The sequence below is a fragment of the Podarcis raffonei genome, chromosome 1, assembly GCF_027172205.1.
Source record: "Podarcis raffonei isolate rPodRaf1 chromosome 1, rPodRaf1.pri, whole genome shotgun sequence".
Lineage (NCBI taxonomy): Eukaryota > Metazoa > Chordata > Lepidosauria > Squamata > Lacertidae > Podarcis > Podarcis raffonei.
In genome coordinates, this window is record NC_070602.1 from 75,561,219 (window position 1) to 75,588,925 (window position 27,707).

The 27,707-nt window shown below is 43.7% G+C and overlaps 1 protein-coding gene across 1 annotated transcript in view; it reads right to left on the minus strand.

The window, feature by feature from the left end:
- MUC5AC (mucin 5AC, oligomeric mucus/gel-forming) overlaps window positions 1–27,707 on the minus strand; it is a 60,722-nt gene that overhangs the window by 18,662 nt on the left and 14,353 nt on the right. The window contains exons 11-31 of the mRNA XM_053394490.1: window positions 27,223–27,361; window positions 25,127–25,237; window positions 24,209–24,278; window positions 23,741–23,878; window positions 22,687–22,851; window positions 21,762–21,856; window positions 21,187–21,313; window positions 19,341–19,593; window positions 18,388–18,440; window positions 17,900–18,000; window positions 17,128–17,279; window positions 16,873–17,011; window positions 16,653–16,766; window positions 15,911–16,093; window positions 14,146–14,385; window positions 13,372–13,528; window positions 12,313–12,441; window positions 11,059–11,209; window positions 9,417–9,463; window positions 9,082–9,315; window positions 65–7,807 (exon numbers count right to left, since the gene is read on the minus strand). Coding sequence (XP_053250465.1) covers window positions 65–7,807; window positions 9,082–9,315; window positions 9,417–9,463; window positions 11,059–11,209; window positions 12,313–12,441; window positions 13,372–13,528; window positions 14,146–14,385; window positions 15,911–16,093; window positions 16,653–16,766; window positions 16,873–17,011; window positions 17,128–17,279; window positions 17,900–18,000; window positions 18,388–18,440; window positions 19,341–19,593; window positions 21,187–21,313; window positions 21,762–21,856; window positions 22,687–22,851; window positions 23,741–23,878; window positions 24,209–24,278; window positions 25,127–25,237; window positions 27,223–27,361 — 10,541 coding nt within the window. The remainder of the gene's footprint in view (window positions 1–64; window positions 7,808–9,081; window positions 9,316–9,416; window positions 9,464–11,058; window positions 11,210–12,312; window positions 12,442–13,371; window positions 13,529–14,145; window positions 14,386–15,910; window positions 16,094–16,652; window positions 16,767–16,872; window positions 17,012–17,127; window positions 17,280–17,899; window positions 18,001–18,387; window positions 18,441–19,340; window positions 19,594–21,186; window positions 21,314–21,761; window positions 21,857–22,686; window positions 22,852–23,740; window positions 23,879–24,208; window positions 24,279–25,126; window positions 25,238–27,222; window positions 27,362–27,707) is intronic.

Genomic DNA, 27,707 nt, shown 5'->3' on the forward strand with positions numbered 1-27,707 from the left:
ATTTTTATAATTTTAAGTAAAAAATGATGTGCAAAGTCCATAGAAATCTACATTGGTTACTTACCACGTCTGTAAATGGTTTCATTAATCTTGCAGAAACAGGCAGTTGGTGTTACTGGTACTGTCGTGGTTGGTTTGGGAGTGGTGGTGGTTGGGATGGTTGTAGGTGGGCAACGTGGGTTTACTTCACAGCACAACACCCGTATCTCATAATTCAAGCACTGCCTGAATTTCCCAATTTGCTCATCATTCTTGCAAACCAGTCCAGAATCAACATTACACTCAACTTTCTGACCAAGCTGGTCAAGGCGGAGGTCAGGGTGATTTTCAGCCCTGCACTGGATGTTTGATGGCTTGGCACAGATTTTCCCTCCTACAGCCCGAATTTTGTTATACGTCTCAATGTCACCCCCGTTAGGTCCAGATGTGGGATAGTCAACATCAAACCAGTCGGTCCACTGACATATAGGTCCACAAGTTGTTGTTTCTGGAGAGGTGGTAGTCGTCTCAGTAGTGGTGGTGCTGACAGGCACAGTGGTTGTGGGCAAGGTGGTTGTGCTTACTGGCCGAGGTGTGGTGGTTGTCGTTGTTGGTTGTGTTGTGGTGGTTTTGGGTACTGTAGTTGTTAATGGTGTTGTGGTTGTTGTTTCTGGAGCAGTAGTGGTTGGTTTGGGAGTGGTGGTGGTAGTGGTGGTTGGCTGTGTTGTGGTGGTTATGGGTGCTGTAGTTGTTACTGGTGTGGTGGTGGTTGTTTCTGGAGCTGTCGTGGTTGGTTTGGGAGTGGTGGTGGTTGGGATCGTTGTAGGTGGGCAACGTGGGTTTACTTCACAGCACAACACCCGTATCTCATAATTCAAGCACTGCTTAAATTTCCCAATTTGCTCATCATTCTTGCAAACCAGTCCAGAATCAACATTACACTCGACAACTTGACCAACCTGGTCAAGGCGGAGGTCAGGGTCATTTTCAGCCCTGCACTGGATGTTTGATGGTTTGGCACAGATCTTCTCTCCTGCATCACGGATCTTGTTGTATGTCTCAATGTCACCCCCGTTTGGTCCGGAAGTGGGATAGTCAACATCAAACCAGTCGGTCCAGTGACATATAGGTCCACAAGTTGTTGTTTCTGGAGAGGTGGTAGTCGTCTCAGTTGTTGTGGTGGTGACAGGCACAGTGGTTGTGGGCAAGGTGGTTGTACTTACTGGCCGAGGTGTGGTGGTGGTGGTGGTTGTCGTTGTTGGTTGTGTTGTGGTGGTTCTTGGTGCTGTAGTTGTTACTGGTGTGGTGGTGGTTGTTTCTGGAGCTGTCGTGGTTGGTTTGGGAGTGGTGGTGGTTGGGATGGTTGTAGGTGGGCAACGTGGGTTTACTTCACAGCACAACACCCGTATCTCATAATTCAAGCACTGCTTAAATTTCCCAATTTGCTCATCATTCTTGCACACCAGTCCAGAGTCAACATTACACTCGACAACTTGACCAACCTGGTCAAGGCGGAGGTCAGGGTCATTTTCAGCCCTGCACTGGATGTTTGATGGTTTGGCACAGATCTTCTCTCCTGCATCACGGATCTTGTTGTATGTCTCAATGTCACCCCCGTTTGGTCCGGAAGTGGGATAGTCAACATCAAACCAGTCGCTCCAGTGACATATAGGTCCACAAGTTGTTGTTTCTGGAGGGGTGGTAGTCGTCTCAGTTGTTGTGGTAGTGACTGGCACAGTGGTTGTGGGCAAGGTGGTTGTACTTACTGGCCGAGGTGTGGTAGTGGTGGTGGTTGTCGTTGTTGGTTGTGTTGTGGTGGTTTTTGGTGCTGTAGTTGTTACTGGTGTGGTGGTGGTTGTTTCTGGAGCTGTCGTGGTTGGTTTGGGAGTGGTGGTGGTTGGGATGGTTGTAGGTGGGCAACGTGGGTTTACTTCACAGCACAACACCCGTATCTCATAATTCAAGCACTGCTTAAATTTCCCAATTTGCTCATCATTCTTGCACACCAGTCCAGAGTCAACATTACACTCGACAACTTGACCAACCTGGTCAAGGCGGAGGTCAGGGTCATTTTCAGCCCTGCACTGGATGTTTGATGGTTTGGCACAGATCTTCTCTCCTGCATCACGGATCTTGTTGTACGTCTCAATGTCACCCCCGTTTGGTCCGGAAGTGGGATAGTCAACATCAAACCAGTCGGTCCAGTGACATATAGGTCCACAAGTTGTTGTTTCTGGAGGGGTGGTAGTCGTCTCAGTTGTTGTGGTAGTGACTGGCACAGTGGTTGTGGGCAAGGTGGTTGTACTTACTGGCCGAGGTGTGGTAGTGGTGGTGGTTGTCGTTGTTGGTTGTGTTGTGGTGGTTTTTGGTGCTGTAGTTGTTACTGGTGTGGTGGTAGTTGTTTCTGGAGCTGTCGTGGTTGGTTTGGGAGTGGTGGTGGTTGGGATGGTTGTAGGTGGGCAACGTGGGTTTACTTCACAGCACAACACCCGTATCTCATAATTCAAGCACTGCTTAAATTTCCCAATTTGCTCATCATTCTTGCACACCAGTCCAGAGTCAACATTACACTCGACAACTTGACCAACCTGGTCAAGGCGGAGGTCAGGGTCATTTTCAGCCCTGCACTGGATGTTTGATGGTTTGGCACAGATCTTCTCTCCTGCATCACGGATCTTGTTGTACGTCTCAATGTCACCCCCGTTTGGTCCGGAAGTGGGATAGTCAACATCAAACCAGTCGGTCCAGTGACATATAGGTCCACAAGTTGTTGTTTCTGGAGGGGTGGTAGTTGTCTCAGTTGTTGTGGTGGTGACTGGCACAGTGGTTGTGGGCAAGGTGGTTGTACTTACTGGCCGAGGTGTGGTGGTGGTGGTGGTTGTCGTTGTTGGTTGTGTTGTGGTGGTTTTCGGTGCTGTAGTTGTTACTGGTGTGGTGGTGGTTGTTTCTGGAGCTGTCGTGGTTGGTTTGGGAGTGGTGGTGGTTGGGATGGTTGTAGGTGGGCAATGTGGGTTTACTTCACAGCACAACACCCGTATCTCATAATTCAAGCACTGCTTAAATTTCCCAATTTGCTCATCATTCTTGCACACCAGTCCAGAATCAACATTACACTCAACTTTCTGACCAACCTGGTCAAGGCGGAGGTCAGGGTGATTTTCAGCCCTGCACTGGATGTTTGATGGCTTGGCACAGATCTTTCCTCCTGCAGCCCGGATCTTGTTATATGTCTCAATGTCACCCCCGTTAGGTCCAGATGTGGGATAGTCAACATCAAACCAGTCAGTCCACTGACATATTGGTCCACAGGTTGTTGTTTCTGGAGAGGTGGTAGTCGTCTCAGTTGTTGTGGTGGTGACTGGCACAGTGGTTGTGGGCAAGGTGGTTGTGCTTACTGGCCGAGGTGTGGTGGTGGTGGTTGTTGTCGTTGTTGGTTGTGTTGTGGTGGTTTTTGGTGCTGTAGTTGTGACTGGTGTTGTGGTTGTTGTTTCTGGAGCAGTAGTGGTTGGTTTGGGAGTGGTGCTGGTGGTGGTGGTGGTTGTTGGTTGTGTTGTGGTGGTTTTTGGTGCTGTAGTTGTGACTGGTGTTGTGGTTGTTGTTTCTGGAGCAGTAGTGGTTGGTTTGGGAGTGGTGGTGGTTGTTGTTGTTGGTTGTGTTGTGGTGGTTCTGGGTGCTGTAGTTGTTACTGGTGTGGTGGTGGTTGTTTCTGGAGCTGTAGTGGTTGGTTTGGGAGTGGTGGTGGTTGTCGTTATTGCTTGTGTTGTGGTGGTTTTGGGTGCAGTAGTTGTTACTGGTGTGGTGGTTGTTGTTTCTGGAGCAGTAGTGGTTGGTTTGGGAGTGGTGGTGGTTGGGACTGTTGTAGGTGGGCAACGTGGGTTTACTTCACAGCACAACACCCGTATCTCATAATTCAAGCACTGCCTGATTTTCCCAATTTGCTCATCATTCTTGCAAACCAGTCCAGAATCAACATTACACTCAACTTTCTGACCAACCTGGTCAAGGCTGAGGCCAGGGTGATTTTCAGCCCTGCACTGGATGTTTGATGGCTTGGCACAGATCTTCCCTCCTGCAGCACGGATCTTGTTATATGTCTCAATGTCACCCCCGTTAGGTCCGGAAGTGGGATAGTCAACATCAAACCAGTCGGTCCACTGACATATAGGTCCACAGGTTGTTGTTTCTGGAGAGGTGGTAGTCGTCTCGGTAGTTGTGGTGATTGGTACAGTGGTCGTGGGCAAGGTGGTTGTGCTTACTGGCCGAGGTGTGGTGGTGGTGGTGGTTGTCGTTGTTGGTTGCGTTGTGGTTGTTTTGGGTGCTGTAGTTGTTATTGGTGTGGTGGTGGTTGTTTCTGGAGCTGTAGTAGTTGGTTTGGGAGTGGTAGTGGTGGTGGTTGTCGTTGTTGGCTGTGTTGTGGTGGTTTGGGGTACTGTAGTTGTTACTGGTGTCGTGGTGGTTGTTTCTGGAGCTGTAGTGGTGGGTTTGGGAGTGGTGGTGGTTGGGATGGTTGTAGGTGGGCAACGTGGGTTTACTTCACAGCACAACACCCGTATCTCATAATTCAAGCACTGCCTGATTTTCCCAATTTGCTCATCATTCTTGCAAACCAGTCCAGAATCAACATTACACTCAACTTTCTGACCAAGCTGGTCAAGGCTGAGGCCAGGGTGATTTTCAGCCCTGCACTGGATGTTTGATGGCTTGGCACAGATCTTTCCTCCTGCAGCCCGGATCTTGTTATATGTCTCAATGTCACCCCCGTTAGGTCCAGATGTGGGATAGTCAACATCAAACCAATCAGTCCACTGACATATTGGTCCACAGGTTGTTGTTTCTGGAGAGGTGGTAGTCGTTTCAGTTGTTGTGGTGGTGACTGGCACAGTGGTTGTGGGCAAGGTGGTTGTGCTTACTGGCCGAGGTGTGGTGGTGGTGGTGGTGGTTGTCGTTGTTGGTTGTGTTGTGGTGGTTTTTGGTGCTGTAGTTGTTACTGGTGTTGTGGTTGTTGTTTCTGGAGCAGTAGTGGTTGGTTTGGGAGTGGTGGTGGTGGTGGTTGTTGGTTGTGTTGTGGTGGTTTTGGGTGCAGTAGTTGTTACTGGTGTGGTGGTGGTTGTTTCTGGAGCTGTAGTGGTGGGTTTGGGAGTGGTGGTGGTTGTCGTTGTTGGTTGTGTTGTGGTGGTTTTGGGTGCAGTAGTTGTTACTGGTGTGGTGGTGGTTGTTTCTGGAGCAGTAGTGGTTGGTTTAGGAGTGGTGGTAGTTGGGATGGTTGTAGGTGGGCAACGTGGGTTTACTTCACAGCACAACACCCGTATCTCATAATTCAAGCACTGCTTGAATCTCCCAATTTGTTCATCATTCCTGCAAACTAGTCCAGAGTCAACATTACACTCTACTATCTGATCGAGTTGGTCAAGGCTGAGGTCAGGGTGATTTTCAGCCCTGCACTGGATGTTTGATGGCTTGGCACAGATCTTGCCACCCGCATCTCGGATGTTGTTATATGTCTCAATGTCACCCCCGTTTGGTCCAGAAGTGGGATAGTCAACATCAAACCAGTCGGTCCAGTGACATATAGGTCCACACGTTGTTGTTTCTGGAGAGGTGGTAGTCGTCTCGGTAGTTGTTGTGGTGACTGGTACAGTGGTCGTGGGCAAGGTGGTTGTGCTTACTGGCCGAGGTGTGGTGGTTGGTGTCGTTGTTGGCTGTTTTGTAGTGGTTTTGGGTTCTGTAGTTGTTACTGGTGTGGTGGTGGTCGTTTCTGGAACTGTAATGGTTGGTTTGGGAGTGGTGGTGGCACTGGTGGTTGTCACCATTGTAGTCCTTTCTGGTGTCATTCTAGGCAAAGTCGTGCTTACTACCACAGGTGTGGTGGTTGCTTTTGTTGTTGTGATGAGACTGGTGGTTGTTTCCGTTGTTTGTGTTGTGGTGGTTTGCAATTTTGTAGTTGTTCCTGGCTTCGTTGTTGTAACTTCAGTTGTCGGCTTAGTTTTCGGTGTTTCAGGTTTTGTAGTAATTAATGGTGTTGTCCTTGTTGTGACTTTTGTTGTTTGTAGAGGTTTAGTTGTGATTGATGTTGTTCCATTTAGTAGCGGTGCTTTTGATGGCTGTGTAGTTGTCTGAGTTTGTGTAATAATAGTCTTTTCTTTGGTAGTACTTATTGGTGTTGATGCTGTTGTGGTTGTTTTGCTGGTGGTCGTTGTTTGTGAGGTTGTAGTTAAAGGCTTTGTAGTTGTTAGCGGTCTGGTTGTTGGACATGGTACAATTATTTTTTCACAGCATTCAATTCTTATCTCATAATTATAGCAAATTGGTGGAAGTTGTTCTTTGTTGTAACATATGAGTCCTTCTGTTTTACTACAAGTAACTTTTTGCTCTAATTCATTTAGTGGTGTATCAGGATATCTTTCTGCTCTGCATTCAACATTTTTTGGTGCCTTACAGACTTTGTATCCTTTGGCTCTTATATTCTTAAATGTATCAAAATCTCCATCATCTGGTGCGGATCCTGGGTAACTTATATCATACCACTGTGACCATTCACAAACTTCCTTTGTGCATTGTTCAGGTGTCGAAGGGGCTGTTGTTGAAATTGTTGTCGTTTCTAAACTTTTTGTTGTCTCTGGAACAGTTGTTACTGTTGTTGGTGACTGTGTTGTAGTTGGAGGTGTTGTGGTTAGTGTTGTTGCTTCAGAAGTAGTTGACACTGTGGTTGTACCTTTTGTTGTAATGTGCGAGGTTGTTGATGTAGTTGTTGACACAGTTGGATGTGTTGTTTCTTTTGTTGTGGGTGTGGTTATAATTTTAGTTGTAGAAGGTGTTGTTTCAGTTGTAGTTTCTGGAATTGTAGTGGACGTTGTGGCTGTAGTAGTTGTGGTTGTAGATTTAGTAGTAGAAGGTGTGGTTGTGACTGTTGTTGTTTTTGGCTTAGTTGTCACTATTGATGTAGATGTTGTTTCTGGAGTTGTACTAGTAACTGTGGTAGTTACTGAAACAGTACTTGTGCTTGCTGTTGTAGTTTCTGGAGTGGTGGTCAAGCAGTCAGTATAACAGCAGTATACTTTGATCTGATAGTTATAACACATCTGCAAGATTCCTGACTGTTCTTCATTTTTGCAGACAAAGCCAAATGTCACATTGCACTGCACAGTTTGTCCAATTTCATCAATAGATTTCTCTGGATATTTCTCTGCCCTGCATTCTATACGTTCAGGTTTTTGGCATATATCTTTTCCTGCAGCCTTAATGATGTCGTATGTTTCAAAATCCCCTTTGTTGTCCAAAGTGGGAAAGTGCACATCGTACCATTCAGTCCATTTACATGTGAGTTTACAAGGTGTTGACCGTGGTATTTCTGTTGTGGTTGTTGGGGTTGTAGTTGAGATGCTAGTTGTTTCGGTTACTACAGTTGTGGTAGGTGGTAGCTTTGGTGTTGTTACAGGAGTAGGAGTTGTTACAGGAAGAGTAGTTGGTGTTGTTGTGTGCGTAGTCCCAGGTGTCGATGCAGTAATGCCACATGGTTCAAAGCTACAACACTGGATTTTGATTTGATAATTGTGGCAGCTCATTGGATGCTGATCCTTGTTGTAACAGATTAGCCCCACTGTTTTACTGCATTCTACTTTCTGGCCCAGTTCACTTAATGGAGTATTGGGAAATTTCTCAGCTCTGCAGGCAACGGCCCTTGGAGCTCTGCAGACTTTATATCCTTCTGCTCGTAGTTTTTCAAAAGTATCAAAATCTCCATCATCATCTCCAGAGCCAGGCTGGCTCACATCATACCACTGTGACCACTGGCATACTTCCTGAACACAAACGGATGTTGTTACAGGCACTGTGAGGGTAAAAAGATAAAATGGCACATTAGTATTTTCATGCTTATTTAAACTTTTAAATGTTAAGCATGTACAGTAGAAGCTGTGTGTAAGAAGGAAGTTTCCTTGAGGCTCTTCTAGACTGCCACCATTTCCAGGCGGGATTCAGTTACATACCAGCAAATTTATTTGGTGCAATTGATTTGGTGCTATTGAGCAACAAAGTCACTCCCTTCTAAAACTGGGTTACTTGCATAAGAGACTGGGAAATGCCCTGGAAAAGGGTAGGATAACATTGGCTCAAAACCGTGTTATCTAACCTCCCTGGCAAACAAATCAGAATGGATGCTCAAGAAACAGGTGGTTTGGAAGCAACCTTTGAGGGTTTAACTAAATCAGTTCATCCGACCCATCTGGACTGAACCAATCCATTGGACCCCTCTGGAACTAGTTGCTGAGTAACACAGGCTTTTAAATATCTCTATTTTCTTTTGTAAGAACAAAATGTAAAATCAAAATGTTCGAGTGAGGAAATGAGAAGGAAAAGTGATATGGGCTGCTGGGACTGGAGCTCCTCAGAGACCTGAATCAAGAAACTGGGTAGCAGCTGATTGAGATGGGAGGAAAACTGAATGAAGCACATATGAGATGGGTGGGAGCACTATGAATAAACAGGGTACTGCAAGTTGCCCAGAAATTAGTCAAAGAGAACCTGGAGTGAAGCACCTCTATTTTTCTCCTCAGCTCTTTGGGAGATTGGAAACACATCACAGGAGGGACCACAGCTTATTGGCTTACTTAAAAGTATCCTATATACATTTACTTACAAGTAGTTCTTCACACCAGTAAAAAATGCTTATTGTTTTCAAAAACATTTCATTGAAAGATTTAAACTACAGAGGCACAGGTCATATTTTGCATTGCTGGAGCTGGAGAGGTAGCCCTCTCATCCGGGCTTCCCAGAAAACACCCATCCCTTCCTAGATTGATTGGAATGGCTGGTATTCATTTCCACCAGCTCAGAAAATGCTAAGGGTAAAAACGCCCATGCAGTACCATTCCAAGAGTACCATTCCAGGAGGCAGTACTATGTCTCTGCCATAGCAATGTACCATACAGCTATGCAAAAGATGGTAAAGAAACTACAGAAATCCACAGACAACGTTGCAGGGTAATGCTCTTGAAATTTATACTCTACTACAATCTACTAATTCCAATGTGCTGGAGATGGGTTTCACTGAACAGGGTAGGGAGGGAGTGAACCATATGATTGCACTATCATCAGAGTTTTTACCTGCAGTAGTGGTTGCTGGTGAAGAGGTACTGGAAAAGTTAAAGACGGTAGTGGTTGGTGCAGTGGTGGTGGTGGTTGTGGTTGTGGTGGGTGTTGTTGTGCATGGGAAGATATTCCTCTCTATTGTTCCATTCTTACTGCAAATCGCAGTGATGCACCCTCCAATGCCATCTGTTGTGTTGTAGATGACATCCCCTGGCTTGCTAATCTTCCCTTCATAGATGCAGTGGCATTCTGTCATTCAAAAGAAATTGTCAGCATTAAACTTCTTAAAATGTAAAAGGCTGTTCCAAATCACTCACAATTCATATTAAAACTTAGCACTGAGAACATACCAAGTTCATCGTATCGGCACTCTGGTTTGCCAGCCATGGAACAATAGCTAAAAGGAAAGGAAACACATTTGAAGGTAGTTAATTTTCTTTAGTGAGCAAAGAAGACACTAACAGCCCTCCTTATATTAGTTGTTGGCATACGTCTGCCTCAAGAGACAATGGAGTGTGCCCTCGGGGGCATATACAACCAGTATAAAAGAATGTCTATGGAGGTGAAATTCTGAATAAACTACTACACTTGGATTGAGAAAGCAATTTTAGGCTTTGACTCTAATTGGTTTTACTCATTTACTCAGAACTAAATTCCATGACATCCAGTAGCAGATTGTGATCTACTGGTAGACCATTGAACGTCTGTGGTAGATCACTGTCAGATCATGGGCTCCCCCCAAAGAAGCTCCCCTAAAGAAAGCATTCCTCCTCCCTAAAAAAGCTCAACAACTTAGACCAGAACCCCCCAAAAGGTGGTAGATCACTGCCGGTTTCTAACTCTGAGAGTAGATCACAGTCTCTCGGGAGTTGGCCACCCCGGCAGTAGAGCTTCCATTTTCCAGGTGAGTGTGTGAAAGACTGCATCTTACTTGCTGTTGGAAGGAAGTTCCATTGAAATAAATGGACTGCACTTCAAAGTAAATGGAATTAAAATTGAATCATTTATCTTTTTGGTTCCACAGGGAACATCCAATGATTAACTCTAATTTTCTTTTTGTAAAAGCAGATACCCCCTTCCCCCCAACAATTGGTATATTAGCTGTTGTTTAGAAGGTGGGGCTAACTGATGATTCCCAGGTAAGGTCCTCCCCCTATTGTGTGGGCAGGTGGTCCTTCCCCCTACTTGGCCTGATCACCTTGGCAACGCCTCCCCAGGCGGGATTGGGCAACTGGCTGAGGTAGGCGGAGACCTCCAGGTATCCCACCTGGAGAAGGCGAAGCCAAGCCTGTGCTAATGGTGCCACATAGGGTCCACGGGGTTGCGCACGACCACACAAAGGGCTTACTTAATGTGGGGAGCGGTCATTCCTAAAGCTGATTTGGTTGGTTATTCATTCTACTAATCAGCATGGACAATGGCTGTGTACATAACAAACATTTAAAGCAAATCTCCCCCTGAAAGAATCTTGGGAACTGTGGTTTACCCCCAGAACTAAAATTCCCAGCACACTTAACAAACTACAGATCCCACGAATCTTTGGGGTTGGGAATGTGCTTTCAATGTGCTTTCAATGTATGGTGTGTACACAGCCCTAAATATCAGAATCTGTCCCTATATAAAAGGAAGAAGCACAGCACGTAGGATAGTAGAGAATCCTCACCAGAACCTACAGAAGAGGAGAAAGAAATTAGCTGAGTGAAAGTGAAGAAAAGAGCAGTAGTAATTTCACTAGAGCCTTCAGGCAAACTTTCTTTCTACCACAGTAGAAGTTCAAAAAGAGGTGGGCAGGAGAGAAGAATGGAACCCATATTATAATGTAGTAAGACATGCTGGAGCAGATTAATCCTAAGGAGAACATTACCAAACTTTGCCTTCTCAAACCTGTTTCTGCAGTATGAAATAGAGCATGCTATGCCTCTGCCACAACTTTAAACATTTTTACATTCACATTCTCATTCTCATTCTCATCATTTGAAAGACAAGCATTACCATGATTCACAGCTCTTTTGTGAAGGCATTTTTTCTCCTGGTTTATAGTGGTTTCCTTTGCCATCAAAGCAGCCACATGCTGGAAGATCAACACACTGCATCTCATCTTCATCAAAATAGGGCTTATCAGTTGGACACTTTGGATAGCAGCCTGTGGTAAGAAAGAGAGCTTTTACCATAGCCTGCACAAATGTTAGCCTTTAAGCTGATTTTGCGTATGGTGCTGTCACACCATAAACCAGGGATGAGGAACCTTTGGCCTCCATACATTGTTGGACACAAGCTCACACCAGTCATAGCCAGCATGGCCAAGGGTCAGGAATGATGGGAACTGTAGTTCAACAACATCTGGAAGGGTCACAGGCTGCCCATCCCTGCCATATCTTGATCTCAAGCAACTGTCATTTAGCAAGGCTGGGGCTCAGGAGAAGAGGCCATGGATGCAGAGGGAATCTTTTGACCAAAAGGAAGATTGACCTCAAGACCAGCTTTAGACATTCCTGCCTCCTTGGGTGTTCTAGCATCAAAGGAGCACATGATGCCTGCACCTCTCCACCTTGAAGAAGTTGCCTTGTCTTCCTCGAACTCTGGTCTCCAGCTTAGAGGCAAGAACTGAACCTTGGTCTCCCCCAAGCTTCCAAAGTGAATGGCACCTAGTGGCTGGGCCTCTTTTAACTGTAAGGGCTCTATGCATCAGGGAAGAAGTTAGCTTCCCAATCAAAGCAGCAATCCTACTTAAGACTCAGTCCAGGATAGTTGGGTGCTGGAACAACAGTCCAGCCTAGACTGTTTGTTTGCTCATATGTTTGTTTGCTCATTTGCCTTTTTGGACCCCAACCTCTGCTTTACTTGACTCTGTTTATCTGGACCTACTCTCTACTTTGCTAGAATGACCTCAGTGGAACCTGATCTGTGTTTTACTTTGCCTGACCCTGAACATCAGAATCTGACCTTGCCCGCTGAAACCCAATCTCTGCCTGATCTGGCTTTGCTTCTGGATCCCAGACAGGGACCAGCAGTATGTGACCTTGAATTTTCTGTGTAGCACATGCCTCCACTGGGCTAGATCCTGTCCCCTGGACTGGGACAAAACAGTAACTTCCCTTTCCCTAAACCAAACTTCCCATATTCACAAAGCATCAAGCATTTTGTTTTGGGCAACCACAGTTTTTATAACAATTAATATAAAATGAAGCTTTTAAGTTTCATGTAATCATCATTAGTAGATCAAGGGTAAGGCTACAATCCTTGTACCTTCCAAGCCTTGTAACTCATGGAGGCATTTTCCACTTGGGTTTCTGCAAGTCTTCATACAAGGAGAGCCACAAGGCTGGTAGTGCCACTCACACTCCTCTTTTGGATTATAGTAATCACAGAACAGAGCTGCAAAAGGAGGAAAGGGGTTTTTTTAATGTTACTTTCAAGCAAAGTGCATTAATTTCATAGCACTCAATACCTATCCTTGCACTGTATGCCAGTCATTTCTCATTTCTATGTTCAGTGATCTGGTAAGCAATATTAGTTGCTTGTTTTTCTAGTGTTATTATTCACTTCATCAGTCAGGAACACCATCAAATGAATTTTGTGAGCAGGGATGTCAGGAACAGACCCAGTTCCCCTCCTGCTACATCTTCTCCCCAGCTGGTAGGAGGTAGGATCAGAGATGTTGGACTGGGTGGATCACAGGTAGGATTGGGTGGTGAATGCTGGGCCTGGTGAATGGCTACGCTCCCTCTGCCAAAATATAAAAGATCTATGGTCTTCTAAACATGTTACTGTTTTTTTTTTATATATTATGTTATGTATTCTGCGTTTTTGTACTGTAAACCACCCTGTGATCTTAGGATGAAGGGCAGTATATAAATTTAATGAATAACAAGGCAGGCAGCTAGTAGCAGCAGCAGTACTTGTTCCAGGGAAAGTGTTCCTATTTTCCTTGACCTCATGGTCACAGGCAGCTATGCATTGACAGCACGGGAGACAGTAAGGAGGGGATTGGACAGTAAGGAGGGGATATGCTGAGATTTAGCACATTCTGAAGACATTTAGCTCTTGCAAAGTTAGGATAAATTCAAATGTTCATGATATGAATGTGACAAGCAGGAATCATGTTGTGATCGCGTCACTGCATTCAAAATGAATGCAGAAATTGGATTACAAAAATATGCAAACGTTCAGCAATGCTCCAACCTACTGCATGCCATCCTACCACATACCATATATGGTGCTAAAAATATAGAAACATTAGCCTACTCCTTGTTCTCACTAATCTATCTTTTTGTTATTACTTTAAAAGGAATGGGCAGTACTCACGGCAGATGTTTGGAGTTCTCCAAGAAATGCAACTGCCAGCTTCATTGCACGCCTGAGCATAGGCGGCTACAGCAGTACAGAAGCATTCACAGTCTCCCCCAGTGTCACAAGCACAGGCATCAGAGATGCAGGCTTCATAATATTTAGTTGGTTCAACCTGTTAGAGAAGGAATACACATGGTTTGATTTGTGGTTCAGTCTTGGCAGGCCATGGTCAGAGAGGGAGGGTGCATTTTCTGATTTTTTTCAATTACAGTTCTCGTTTCTCTGACAAAGTCAGCATGGAAAATTTGTGACATCAGTCATTGTTTTTATTTTCAAGTTGCACATTTTGTTATAGCAACAGAATTGCATGCAGAGGCAATTTGTTGTTAATAATAAACATGAATGCTTCCGAAACGTCAAGCGGACGTGAAAAGGTTATGTATCATCTACCATTAGTAATTGTCAAGGAAGTAATTTGTCATTGAAGCAAAGGGTATTTTTATGCATCCACAGAAGAAAAAGTAAAATTGGTTGGCAACCCCCTAAATATTAATTATCTATTAAATGTGTTAATATCAGGCATTTACTGTGCTGGGGAGCCTAACCAATCTGGGGCTCACATTTAATTTTTTCTTATCTGAATTATTAGCTGACAGAATGACAACACATTTTTATGTTGCTCTTATGCAGTGGTTGGTACAGCCTGTCCCAAGAGCAGGCACATCAAGTCTTAAGCTTGGAGCTGTTCAAGTGTCCTATACATTCTTTTAAAAATGCATTTGCCCATACCTGAGAGTGGCAGGAAGCAAACACTTTGCTGTTAATGATGCTACATTGCTTCTGGGCCCAAGAACTCCTATATGGGTTTGTAGAACAAGGATCTCTGCTGCCCGGGGCATCTGGGCAAGTGGGAGACACCTTCCAGCTGTTACCAAACTCCAGTACGTCTCCTACAACAGACTGGCTCCTGGTGGTGAAGTCGTTTATGTCATTGCCATCATAGTTTCCACAGAGGCCACAAACTTGACCCTGCAGAGAGACAAGCACAAGTTAATGAGGAGTGGAAAATTTATTTTCCTGGGATTAGAGACCCTGCATTTTCAAAATGGAATAATACTTTGGTTATTTATAGTGACTGTCATACTTTGTGGGCTCTCCCACTCACGAGGACTTTTCAGTTAACTTCTGCAGAGGAAGCTGATCAGCATGTACATGCATGGATAGATTGACTGTCCCCATTACATGAACTGATAATTTCATGTGCTCAGAGATCCTATGTACACATCAAACACATGCAGTACACTGAATTAGCACACCTATTTAAGCATAGCCTCATAACATATAAAGTATATTAAAAGTTATATTTTAGGCTTCTACAAGAACAATTGCTCCAACAGTTCCTTTTTTTTAGCAGAAAAAAATGGCATAGCCTGATTCCCCACCCACTCTCAATATTTATTATTATAATTATTATTTAAAAAAATAATTTCATTCAAAAAGATTCTTTAAAAAATACTTCTTACCATAATTACAAATAAAAAAGCAGAAACTTGAGTGATTTGTTTCTGCATCATTAGGGAGTCCTTGAGAGCAGAGGTGGTAATCCCCTTGGGTTTGATTCATTCACCCTTGGTCAAGCCTCCTAAGGCTGCATTGCAGTGATGGATGGGACCAAAAGTAGATGCAGCCCCTGCACGTTCTCTCTCTCATACACAGGCACACAAGGGAATTATTACCACTCACTTTCCTGTGTATCAAATGATCAATTTGATGACCAGAGGAAGGGCAGTTTCCATCACTATCAGGATGTTGTGCTTGTCCAATTTGGGATGGCCAGCATTTACATTTGAATGTGAATGTCAACCCTAACCATATTTTGGATATTGACAATCACAGCATATATTTTGCTGCATTATTATGAAAAAACAAACGAACCTTTATATACTATCACAGTGGAAACCAACATAGTGCCCTTAAGATGTTGTTGAACTACAACTCCCATCAACCCCAGGCAGCATGGGCAATGGTCAGGGATGATGTCAGGCACCATGTTGTCTATCACTGTCCTGTAACCAGTCCTATGCGCATTGATCATGCAAGAAAAAATAGTTCTGCGATAGAAATGATAGCTAGAATGTAAAGAGAGCCATGCTGGATCTGGCTGATACAGTCTAGCATTCTTTTCTCACAAGGGCCATCCAGACGCCCATGGGAAGCTCACCATGAGATCACATAAAGAATAATCAATAGCAATTTCTGGAGTCATACTTCATCATAATATGAAGCTAGTACATTGTCTTGTACTTTGTTTTTAATGTGACCAGTTTCTCATTACTATCAATAGTTCTTCATACAGACAAAGAACCTATGTTAAACTACTATGAAGAGGTCAAGTAAGGGGATTCATCTGATAAATCAACTGACTGGAATATTTAAATGCTAACGTTAGCTCTTAATGTTTGTCCTTTACAGAATTTCCTGGAAGAATGTTGTAGCACTTCTCTTTCATTACACACACACCCCTATATAATCTGATCTGGCATCCTCAGCATACCTTAAATTCGTCATTGAGTTTGATGAACATACTGGTTTTCTTGTCCCACAACAGGACCAGTCCAGCTGTGGTGTCAATCACCATGTAGATTCCCATGTAGCGGACCTTGAATGGCACTTCACCTCCACCAGAAAGCCTCTGTACCACTGTAAATTTTTCATCAGCGAGTATCAGCTCATAGTTCTGAAAAATGAAAAGCAACAATAAGTTGTAATTCAGCAACTTCTCTTTCAAGTAATTACAACTTATTACTAAACTGAAAACTATGGAGAGACCTGGTCTGAATAGAGATATTGGATTCTTGTCTCATTACACATGCTAAAGCTATTTTTGGTCATCTGCATACTATCCTTTGCTTTTTCCTGTAGGACTAATCCCAGTCGTTAACAGTGTCAACAGGTTTACCATACCCATCGAGTCAATCACCCATCTCCTACTACCCTTCTAAAAAAACCCACCCCACCTTCCCACTATATATAAGGATCTTCTGTTTCAGTGTATCTGAAGAAGTGTGCATGCACACAAAAGCATATACCCAGAACAAACTTAGTTGGACTCTAAGGTGCTACTGGACAATTTTTTATTTTTTTTATTTCGGCTACATCAGACCAACACGGCTACCTACCTTTACAACTTAGTTACTTTGCACTCCATGATTTCCCCATTTGTAGATTTAATATAACCCAGTTCTGTCCAGGTGCACAAGTCATATTTTGCGTTCATCTTGCGTGAACCTACTTACCCCCATGAAGACTTTAATGGCTTTTGAGCAGGTTGTCCCGGTGGTGCCACAGGGGATGTTCTCCGTGATCACTCTGAAAGTCCCTGCATTTGAATTGTTTTTACCGCAATGATCCTGTGGAGAAGAGGGTTATATGGTGTTCGTGAACACAGCTTGCCATATCAAGACTAAAGACTCTACATTTCAAAAAAGCAAGTGCTTGGGGAGAAAAGTATTATACCTGGACCAGTGTGTATTCACAGTCTCCACTGAAGCTATAGCGTTTGCCATCAAAAGTGATGTAATGACCATCTCCATAAACAGAGCATGTTGCCAGGCAGGATTCAGTGGAGCACTCCCACTTTCTGTTCTTACATGTACTGCACAGACAGAAACATGGTTAAATTTCACAGTGGGGGTTTTGTTTGATTCCCCCCCCCCATTTAGATGGAAGAGTTCAATACTTTTAGTTCAGCTTATAACAGGAGATACGTACCAAGTATTACATTTCACCTTGATGCTGTCCCCGGGCTTGTATGTGGCTTCATTGTGAATGCATGGACACTCTTCAGCAGCTACACACCCACCTTGGCCATCGGACACCAACTCCTTGGGACACATGCAGCCAGAGACGCACTGTGTGCTGTACTGTAACAGAAGATAAGGCAGCAAAAGATGTTACTTGACAAATCAATAGGTGAGAAACAAAAGTGACTAAGATACTAGACAGAGTGAAATCAGTGTCTGTCTCCAGTGGTGCATTACCAATGAAGAGTCAATTAATTAGCAAGCTATGCAAAACTGCTTCAAGTTTACTTTTTCAGAGGAGTTTAGGTGTGGAGAACTTTTCTTGAACTCTTTGAGAGAATGTTATTATAAATCACTAGATTGTGACTTGGTATATTGATACCCTTGATTTTTTAAAAAATGTTGGGTGTCCCTTGATTTAAAAAAAAAAGTTGGGTGTAAGAGTGATTCACAAGTCATAACATGGTGGTTAAACTGGTTTACCATGCCCTGCGCCTCCCTGTCTCTACCACTGAAGTACCTTCTGATGGGTTCTGTAGGCTAGCTTTCGTCATTGCCTCTGATCACCCATCAGCATGACTCCTATTTTGTAACAGGAGACCATGATGAATGCTGAGCGGTGCTGACAGTTTCATAAATTCAGGAAAAAAGTGATAACTGCAGTCATCATGGGAACAATGTAATACATACATTGAACAGGTAATTTAGATAAGAAATGGTTATAATGTAGTCACACTTACGCATCCCATGTCAAGGGTCTGACAGCTCTTCTGACACTCGGCTCCAGTGGCTCCTACTGTGGCATTAGTGCAGTCAAAGTAGACCATGGGAGCAAAACATTCTGAGAGAAAGGAGAGCTAGATGAAATCTCAGTTTGAAATTAGACATTAATCACCAAAACAGTGAGTGTATGTCATGAAAACTAGTTCAGGGCACACCATTATCAACACCTCACTTAAAAACACACATAAAAGTCTTTGTACAACGACAACATTATACTTTCACTGCCAATTTTAAGACAGAGGATGGTGGCTATCTTGGCTATGGTGCTTAGCAGATAATAGAAACTTGCATCACTCAAGGTTGTAAAACAACTCCACATCTGTACATTGGAGGGAGCCTATTGGATATTTTCAACCAATTTGCGGAGGACTCATGGTCCAATTGAATATTTCAGTTTTACAAGGTCTCTGGAACTACTATTATCTTTTTCTGTGATTTGGCTTACCTGGTTGTGGTTTCACTTCTCCAATGCACTGAAGCTTTCCCTGTGTGCAAGTGCTGCAAGAGATGAAGAATGTTTCTTACTTAAAAACTGAACCAGTTTTATGAAGAGCAGTTGTTTGCCTGGCTAAAGGACAGCAACAACAAATCCTTCATGGTGTGGAATGCTGAATTGTCACCTTGTGATCAAAAGGAAAATGTTTCCCTTAAAATAGCCTGTTAAAATGCTTTAAGAATTCCTCCTTGGTGGATCTGGACTGGGGTGAGGCATTTTTATCAGGAGTGGACAGACCTCAGAGATCCACAGGGCACCTGTGGTGCTGTTGCCAGTCTCAAGTTCTCTCCTCACCCTCCACCAGCCATTACTAGAAAGCCTGTTTTTAACAGATGCGATAGTTTAATGGTGGGAGATATAGGATAGACAAAGGGAAGCACAAAGCATAGTTAAACTATGGAATTAATTACCAGATAACATAGTGATGGTTCACAACTTGGAAGGCATTACAAGAGGATTAGACAAATTCATGGAGGACAAGGCCACCCACAGCTACTAGTCATGATGTCTTTATATTGCCTCCAGAATTGCCTCTGAATAATGTTGCTAATGAGCATGAGCTGGGTTGCTATTGCATTCATAAGTTGCTTGTGAGCTTTGCACAGGCTTCTGGTTGGCCATTATGAGAATAAGATGTTGGACTAGGCAGGCCTTTGGTCTGATCCAGCTGGGCTCCTATATTTTTCTCACATAAATAAGAAACTTTGGGGCATTTAGAAATGTGTCACAAAGGCACCTAATATCTAAGCACCAGACATTACAAAATTAAATTGACTGAATCTTCCAAAAAACAAAATTTAAAAAATCATAATTAAGGGCAGCTTAGAAGCATGGTTCTATGGAAAGAAATTTTGGCTATTCCCATCACCTCATAACAATGCTTATTTCAAACCATCACTTACCATATGACACCATTTTCATGGATAACTTCTCCAGACAGTAGAGGAGTCCCTTTGTAGTAGCAGGGGCAGCTGGTAGCAGGTACACATTTGCCACTCTCATCCATATACATCCCTTCTTCGCAGGTGCATCCATCCACGGAGGTAAACTTAATGTTGCAAGTGACATCAGGCTCACTCAGAGATCGGCAGGTGGGTTGGCAGGAAGTAATGTTGTAACGGTAAACCAGGGTTTTGGGACACATTTGGTATTTGGCTTGAGAGAGGGAAAAGAAAAGAAGTTGTTCCAGAGGTTATCTAAGCGCTACTGTGGCTATAAATTACTAGACGTCGCAGGGTACAATGTATACTCAAAAACATTGGCTGTGTGTGTTTAGATGCATATCTGTATATCTAGATGCTGGGCTCTAGTCCCAGAGGCTGGAGAAGCTTAGGATGTCTGCCTCACCATCCAGGTGTGATGGGATGTTCTGGGTACAGTGACGTATGCTGCTTTGTGCATAAAGACTGTATGAACGACTGCTTGGGTGCCTTGAATTAAATTTAACTTGCAGAAGGGAAGTTACTATTTTGTATGGGTTTATGAAAAGGAGCCTGTTCAAAACGTGACTGATCCATGTAATTTATTGGCCTTTGAATCAAGCTATGTGATTCCAGATTCATCTTTAAATCACAGCTTTGAAAACTACTCATTTGATAGTTTGTGTGTTTTTCTATCTTTTCCAAAAAATATGTCTTTTACTCCTAATTTCTAATCCAGTGCTGTCAAGAATTCTTTGGTGTAACTAGAGAGAGAAACTAGCACATGCTCCATTATTCACATAAGACTGTAAGGTTTTTTGGTTGTGATTTGCCTCCCCATGGCAAACAATAACTTTATTTCCTTCTGAACTTTCTGCAGCTCCCATAAGCCTCATCTGTATCTGCTCACCAGATTAAGACTTTCAGGAAACTACTGGCACCACTTTGGGGTTGTCACACAAACAAAGCATAGATGCTTGAAATTCCTTCAAAATCTTGTCCAGGATAATTTTGAAACTACAGCTGCTACTAACTGGCAAAGATCGGGTCCACATAAAAACCACCTCCTTGAAATGAGTTGTTTTGATTCATCAGTATTTCAGGCTGTGAAGGGGATCAAAATTATCTTGAGAGGGAGCAAATTGAACCAGGCGGCCTTGTTCTGATGTGCAGTTGGGGAAATTCAAAATGGCAGCCAACAAAAAAACCTGCCTTCTTTGCCACTTACTAGCAGGCAGCAGTTGAATTTCTATAGAAAAAAACCACACATCTACAGATGAGCAGATGTTTCTCTCTAGCAGCTCATTTTATTTGAGAGATGCAGTGGCTGAAGCAGATGCATCAAAAATAAAGTCACAAAAATGAAGTGGTGTTCTAAACAACTGCAGTATATTTTTAAACCCAAAATGCCAAGACTACTTTTTTAAAACATTTGGGTTTCTTTCTTCTTTTTAAAAAAGAATCAGTTATAATATGCATTGTTACATTATGTATTATGCACCCTGCACCCTCCCCAAACCTGTTCTTGAGGGTTGGGGGAACTCCAAGAACACATTTAGGGGGTGTCCAGGCAGGGCGGGGAGAGAAAAGAGAAGAACTTTCCATCTTGCGCTGACAGAGATTCACTTAGCACCATGTTGGATACTTAAAAGTAAGCTCCATTAATTTCATTGAGACTTACTACTAAGAAAACTTGCAAAATAATTCAGCGACACTGAAAAAAATCCAAAAATGTTGGGGTGAATAATGGTTTGGAGTTCTATTTGAAACACTTTGACAATCTCCTCTGGTCACTTGCTTTTTGGTTTACAAAATCCTCATAACTTACTACAGATGCTGGTTCTCCATCCGCTCAGCAGCACTCCCTTTGCAGCACAGGCTCTGACATAGGAGGAAAGGGCAGCACACATACAGTCCTCACTCCTTTCACAATTGCAGGTATCAAACATACAGGTCTAGGGAGACAGAGAATAGCCATTAATATTAACTCCCCCCCTTCAGGGACATTTGCTCTTAAACCTTCACATGAAGAACTCATCTATGAATTTAATCTAAAAATATGTCTTTATATTTCACACTGCTTGCTTTAAACTACTGAGGACCTGGGAGTTTCTTGAGAACCAGCTGCTTAAATGTTAACCTCTGTCTCAGAAGTTGGCAAACTACATGGCCAACCACACAGAGTGGAATGAGGAGATGTTTATATTTAGTAGTGAAGCGAGAAATGAATATGTAGGATAACATGATATGGGGATTGATAATATACATTAATGACAGAAAGTTTGGCAGAGAGTATACTGAAGCCCTGACATTGTTTATCCACTCTAACAGGTTTAATTCCCACCCCAGGAGTTATGTTCAGATTCTCATTGGCACTTCAAAGAAAGAGAATGTACAAAGTACCGTGTGGAAAACACTAGGATCTACTGCAGAGTGGCACTTCTGAAAGGGTCCATTGCTGTCCGTCAGCAGGCCGCACCAGTGCGAAGCATATTTTTCTGTACAAGACAAAGGGCAATGTGGTTTTATACATATTACTGCAGAGATAGGCAATGTGTTTCAGCCCAAGGAACACATTCCCTTCTGTGCAGCCTCTCAGGGACCTTACGCCAGTGGTGGGCAGGGCAGAGCTACAAACTTCACCTTTGTACAATAGTCTAGTTCCTTCAGACTCATGCATCCCTCTATATCCACCACCCAAGCATGTAAGAATCACTATCAGAGTTCGAGGACCTATTCCAGCCAGTCAATGAGAGAAAATACTGTATTAGAACTTGCTCTCATTGTTAACTATCTTTCTGCCTTCCTTCTGCATCATATAGTTGTGCTTGCTTGCTCAAGTCACCTATAATCATCTTTTGTCTGTCATGCCATGTTTCTCTGCTGTGGAATAGTCTGCAATGATTGTTCCAGCTGTACAAAGCCTTTTTCTCTTACGGGGAGCCATTGTCATCTGAGAGCCAGTGTGGCATAGAGCAACAAACTATGACTTAGAGAGTGTGTGTTGGACTCACCCACCCAGCTTTTAAGATCCCTAGGTGTCCAAAAACCAGTTACATTCTCTCAGACAAGCTTACCTCACAGGGTTGTTGTGAGGATAAAATGGGAGGGAGAAGAATTAGGATGCCGCATGAAGGAAGGGTGGAATATAAAAGCTAAAAAAGTCAACATGACCTTTATGTCCTTACAAGGGCAATTTCTATCATACAATAGTTAATAGAGTTAATGTGAGTTTCTGCTTAAAAAATAATTCTAAAGGGTCTTTCTAATTAGGCTGTTGGTTCAAGAGTGTCCTAGGATAAAAGCTGCAAAATATCAGTGCACATACCATTTTCTATGCTGAGAGTACATGGGTTCTCGAAAATATTTTTGATGTCAGGACAATTGGCCTGTGCTTTCCACGTGTTGGCAAATGCAGCTGAAGTTCCTTCTACTACTCCACTGGCAGCTTTGAAGTCATCTGCTTGGACATTGTTGAAGTTTCCACAGAGACCTGGAACAAAACCATGGGGACTTTAAATAACAACAACAACAATAATTTTATTATTTATACCCCGCCCATCTGGCTGGGTTTTCCCAACCACTCTTGGCGGCTTACAGCACATAAAAAATGGTAAAACATTAGACATTTAAAATTTCCCGATACAGGGATGCCTTCAGATGTCTTCTAAAAGCCAGATAGTTGCCTTGACATCTGACGGGAGGGCGTTGCCTGGTTCCCGGCAACCTCACTTCTCACAGTGAGGGAACCGCCAGAAGGCCCTCAGAGCTGGACTTTAGTGTCCGGGCTGAACAATGGGGGGTAGAGACACTCCTTCAGGTATACTGGGCCGAGGTTGTTTAGGGCGTTAAAGGTCAGCACCAACACTTTGAATTGTGCTTGGAAATGTACTGGGAGCCAATGTAGGTCTTTCAAGACCGGTGTTATGTGGTCTCGGCGGCCGCTTCCCAGTCACCAGTCTAGCTGCCACATTCTGGATTAGTTGTAGTTTCCGGGTCACCTTCAAAGGTAGCCCCACGTAGAGTGTGTTGCAGTAGTCCAAGTGGGAGATAACTAGAGCATGCACCACTCTGGTGAAACAGTCCGCGGCAGGCAGGGTCTCAGCCTGCTTTCCAGATGGAGCTGGTAGACTGCTGCCCTGGACACAGAATTGACCTACGCCTCCATGGACAGCTGTGAGTCCAAAATGACTCCCAGGCTGTGCACCTGCTCCTTCAGGGGCACAGTTGCCCCATTCAGGACCAGGGAGTCCCCCACACCCCACAGTACACCTTTCCTGTCAGGATTCAACTTTAAATCCTTGCAATCCTTCATACAGTATCACAGTGATTTCAGTGAACATCTCTATGTCTTGAGACTAATGACTAATTGACTCACTTACCACATGTCTGCTCTTTGTGGGTTGGGTCCAAGCGTACAAATAATTGCATGATGGGCACGAGCTGGATCTGTAACTGGAGGCCCAATTTTGTATCCACAACGATGAAGAAGGATGAAGGCCTGAAGATGGTGACATTGGCTGTCGAAGTGGAATATAATGAGTTTACTAATGGGATCAAACATTTCATCAGGTGTCAACTGATGATTCATATGGCTATGGCATTTGCTACAAGGGGGGGGCACGAGGGTATGTGCATTTTGCATACTTAACAATGAGGTAACAACTGCTTATGCTTAGCATTTTAACCATTTTCCCTAGTAAATGGCCTTCTAGCATAAGAGAAAAGTCCAAAATCCTAAGAACATCAGAAGAGCCTTGCTGAAGGTATCCCTCATGTTGAGAACAATAATAGAGTAGGAGAGTGAAGAATGATGAATGTCATGTGTTATCTCTGAAAGGAGAACTTACATGCTGAGATAGGCAGCTGGGAAAGGATCATATTCACATACACGACCCCAGTAGACTTGATCACAACTACCTGGCAGAGGAGAAAGGTAAAGATAATGATGAACAAGTATGGTTAAAAATATCATATGCGCTTGTTTTCCTGTTTCTTTGTGACTTTGGATGACACTGCTCATGCACATAAACTTCCAACAAAATCCACATTGTATTGCATCTGTAGCAGTGAAGCCTCTGACACCAGTTGATTGTGCTGGAAATGAACTGTTCATGAATGCTCCAACTGCTCAGGAAACAAAGCTGCTAGAATGTCTGGAATAACTTTTATGAGGGAAGGGACAACTGTCAATTGACTGGAATTAAATCCTCACCCAGCTCTCTATGGATCAGAGTAGGTTTGTGGGGCAGTCTGGAGAATGGGAAGAATCACAAGGAGATAAGGAAGCAAAGGGAGGGAGGGAGAAACCGGAAGCAAGTTAGTTGAAGGAAGAGAGCACTAGGCCAAGAAACAGTAACCAGAGGAAAGGATAGATATGGGGAAGGAGACTTGAAGAAAGGAGCATTGGAAACAAAGAAGTGGGAAGAGAAGGAAAATGTGCAAGGAAGGAAAGGTGGAGGGCTTGAGGTTGTGGGGCAGTGGGCCTGCAATATTATGAAATCTAGACTGTGAAAGGACTTACTGTAACCTAGAGGGGAAATGAGGGCCACACAAGGGGACTGAAGTTCACATTCTGATTGGGACAGGTCAGTTGGTTTATTGTTAGGAGTAGTAATTGAGACTAGGAGATAAAACTGAGCAGTTCTACACATTTTGCATAAGACTGAACATATTTGCTGTTTCACTGTGGGCGGAAGGAGTGCTTCTATAAATCAGTGTGTAATCTCCCTTTTGAGCATATAGTTGGCCTTGTTTTCCATACTTACTGTCTCTCCTCCATCTATGTTGATGGCGATGCCTTTCAGGCAGGTCTCGGTGTCTGTCAGGCCACATTTTCGAATGTCTCCCAGAACAGTGAAGGCCTTACTGTCACAGAGCTGGAAGTGAAGAACACAGAGTGTAGGCAGCATGCAATGCTTGGCTTTTTATATAACCATTACTGCATGGCTTTTGAGCTAGCTGGGTTGTTTATTTAAAATAATGACAGCCTGCTTTTCGTTGTCAATATGGGGCAACTTCCCACAATTAAAACAATATAATGTCATTTTTACAACACGTTGCTAACATGTTTTTAAAAACAAAGTATGATATAAATAAGACTAAAACGTGATAATTTAGCAAGTCAAATATCATGCCAAGTTCCTATGGAAGATTAAGAGCTTGCCTAAACAAGCATACTTTACCTTGTATTTGAAAGGCAAGGAAGATCATAGAATTGACATTTCTCTTAGAAGGGTGTTTCACAGAATAGGAGCCAGTGCTGTAAAAGGTCTATCCCTTGCTCCCATTGATATTTCATTGCAAGGAGCTAGCACATGAATAGGGCATCCTCTCCATTATCTTAATGGGCAAGAGGGCTCATGAGGTGAAAGAGCTCCCAGTGTTTTGCTGGACCAACACCTCCAGATGCTGCTGAACTACAACTCCCATCATCTCTGACTGTCCGGAAGCCACAGGGTCCCCATCCCTGGCTTAGGGCTTTATACAGGAAGTAATCTGAGGAGAGGTGCTGATTTGAAGTGAAAGCTTCTGGACTGGATGTAAACTAAATTAGTCATACTTTAGCCCCATTGAAATTAAGTATTGGCTAAGCTCAAGTCCCATTAATTTAATGGGAACTAAGTCCAACTAGATGGGACGCGGGTGGCACTGTGGGTAAAACCTCAGTGCCTAGGACTTGCCGATCGCATGGTTGGCGGTTCGAATCCCCGCGGCGGGGTGAGCTCCCGTCGTTCGGTCCCAGCTCCTGCCCACCTAGCAGTTCGAAAGCACCCCCAAGTGCAAGTAGATAAAAAGGGACCGCTTTATAGCGGGAAGGTAACGGCGTTTCCGTGCGCTGCGCTGGTGCTGGCTCGCCAGAGCAGCTTCGTCACACTGGCCACGTGACCCAGAGGTGTCTTCGGACAGTGCTGGCTCCCGGCCTCTTAAGCGAGATGAGCACGCAACCCCAGAGTCGGACACGACTGGCCCGTACGGGCAGGGGTACCTTTACCTTTACCTTTTTTAAGTCCAACTAGCCAACCTAGCAGTTCGAAAGCACGTCAAAGTGCAAGTAGATAAATAGGTACCGCTCCGGCGGGAAGGTAAACGGCGTTTCCGTGCACTGCTCTGGTTCGCCAGAAGCAGCTTAGTCATGCTGGCCACATGACCTGGAAGCTGTACGCCGGCTCCCTCGGCCAATAAAGCGAGATGAGCCTCACAACTCCAGAGTCGGTCACGATTGGACCTAATAGTCAGGGGTCCCTTTACCTTTAAGTCCAACTAGCTTAGTCTCAATCAACGTTTTGTGAGATGAGCCTTGTCAATGAGGCTGTGTCCTTCAGATGTAGCATACACATAAAATCTATAGGGACTCAGACCCAAGATTTTCCAGGCTCCATTCCATCTCCCCAGCCACTAAAAAATGTGCTTGGTTTCCCAGTCTGAGAAATACACTGCAATACTTAAACAGCAGTGAATTAAACTAGCCTTCCGCAACCTAGTACCCTCCAGATGTTTTTGGATTCCAACTCTCATCATCCCAGACCAGGGCCATGCTGGCTGGTGCTGAAGGGGGTTGTTGACCAAAATATCCAGGTTGAGGAAGGCTGAATTGAACAGTTGCATATGAAATCCCCAAAGCATGGCAACTGCAGTTCTTTCCTATGGGACTTTTGCAAAAGCCTGCTGACATCAACGTACTTATTTTATGTTGGACTCTTTGCTGGGGTTTCCTGTGTACAGAAAATTACTGTTGATGTCAATAGCTTAAATAAATCAAACCTTTTTCCTGTGACATTCTAACCAAGCCATTTTGATCCCTGCATGTGGGGATTTCTCCATTGCAAACCTCCCCAAAAGTTAAATATTGCCTTTTGGTTACCTTAGTTAAGACATAGCTACAGTCCCCAAAGACCGAATAACGTTTCTCATCAAATGTGGAGATGTGGGAGCCTCCTTCAACAGAGCACATTCCGGGGCAGTCAAGGCTGACACAGGCCCACTGGCCTCCAGTACATGTACTGAAGAGAAGAGAGTGGTGTGCATCAGGTGACAGTGTACACAAGGAAAACAAAACAAGCAAAAAAGAAAAGTACAATAATTAAAGCTAGGCTATTTTAATACACTTATTTCCCTTTCTTTAAGTGCTGCTGTAGGTTGTGGTCTTTTATTAATGAACAACTTTTCTGTAGGTAATCCAACGTTCCTTGATGAGCTATAGCAATGTTAATAACTGTTTTTGAAAGACGTTGAAACAATAAACAATAAATCACAACCCGTGTATTCCTGAAGGCTTCATATTTCAAAACACACTGCCGAAATGGGGCCCTTTAGTTAATTTTGGAATAGAAATGGATTGATGTCGCA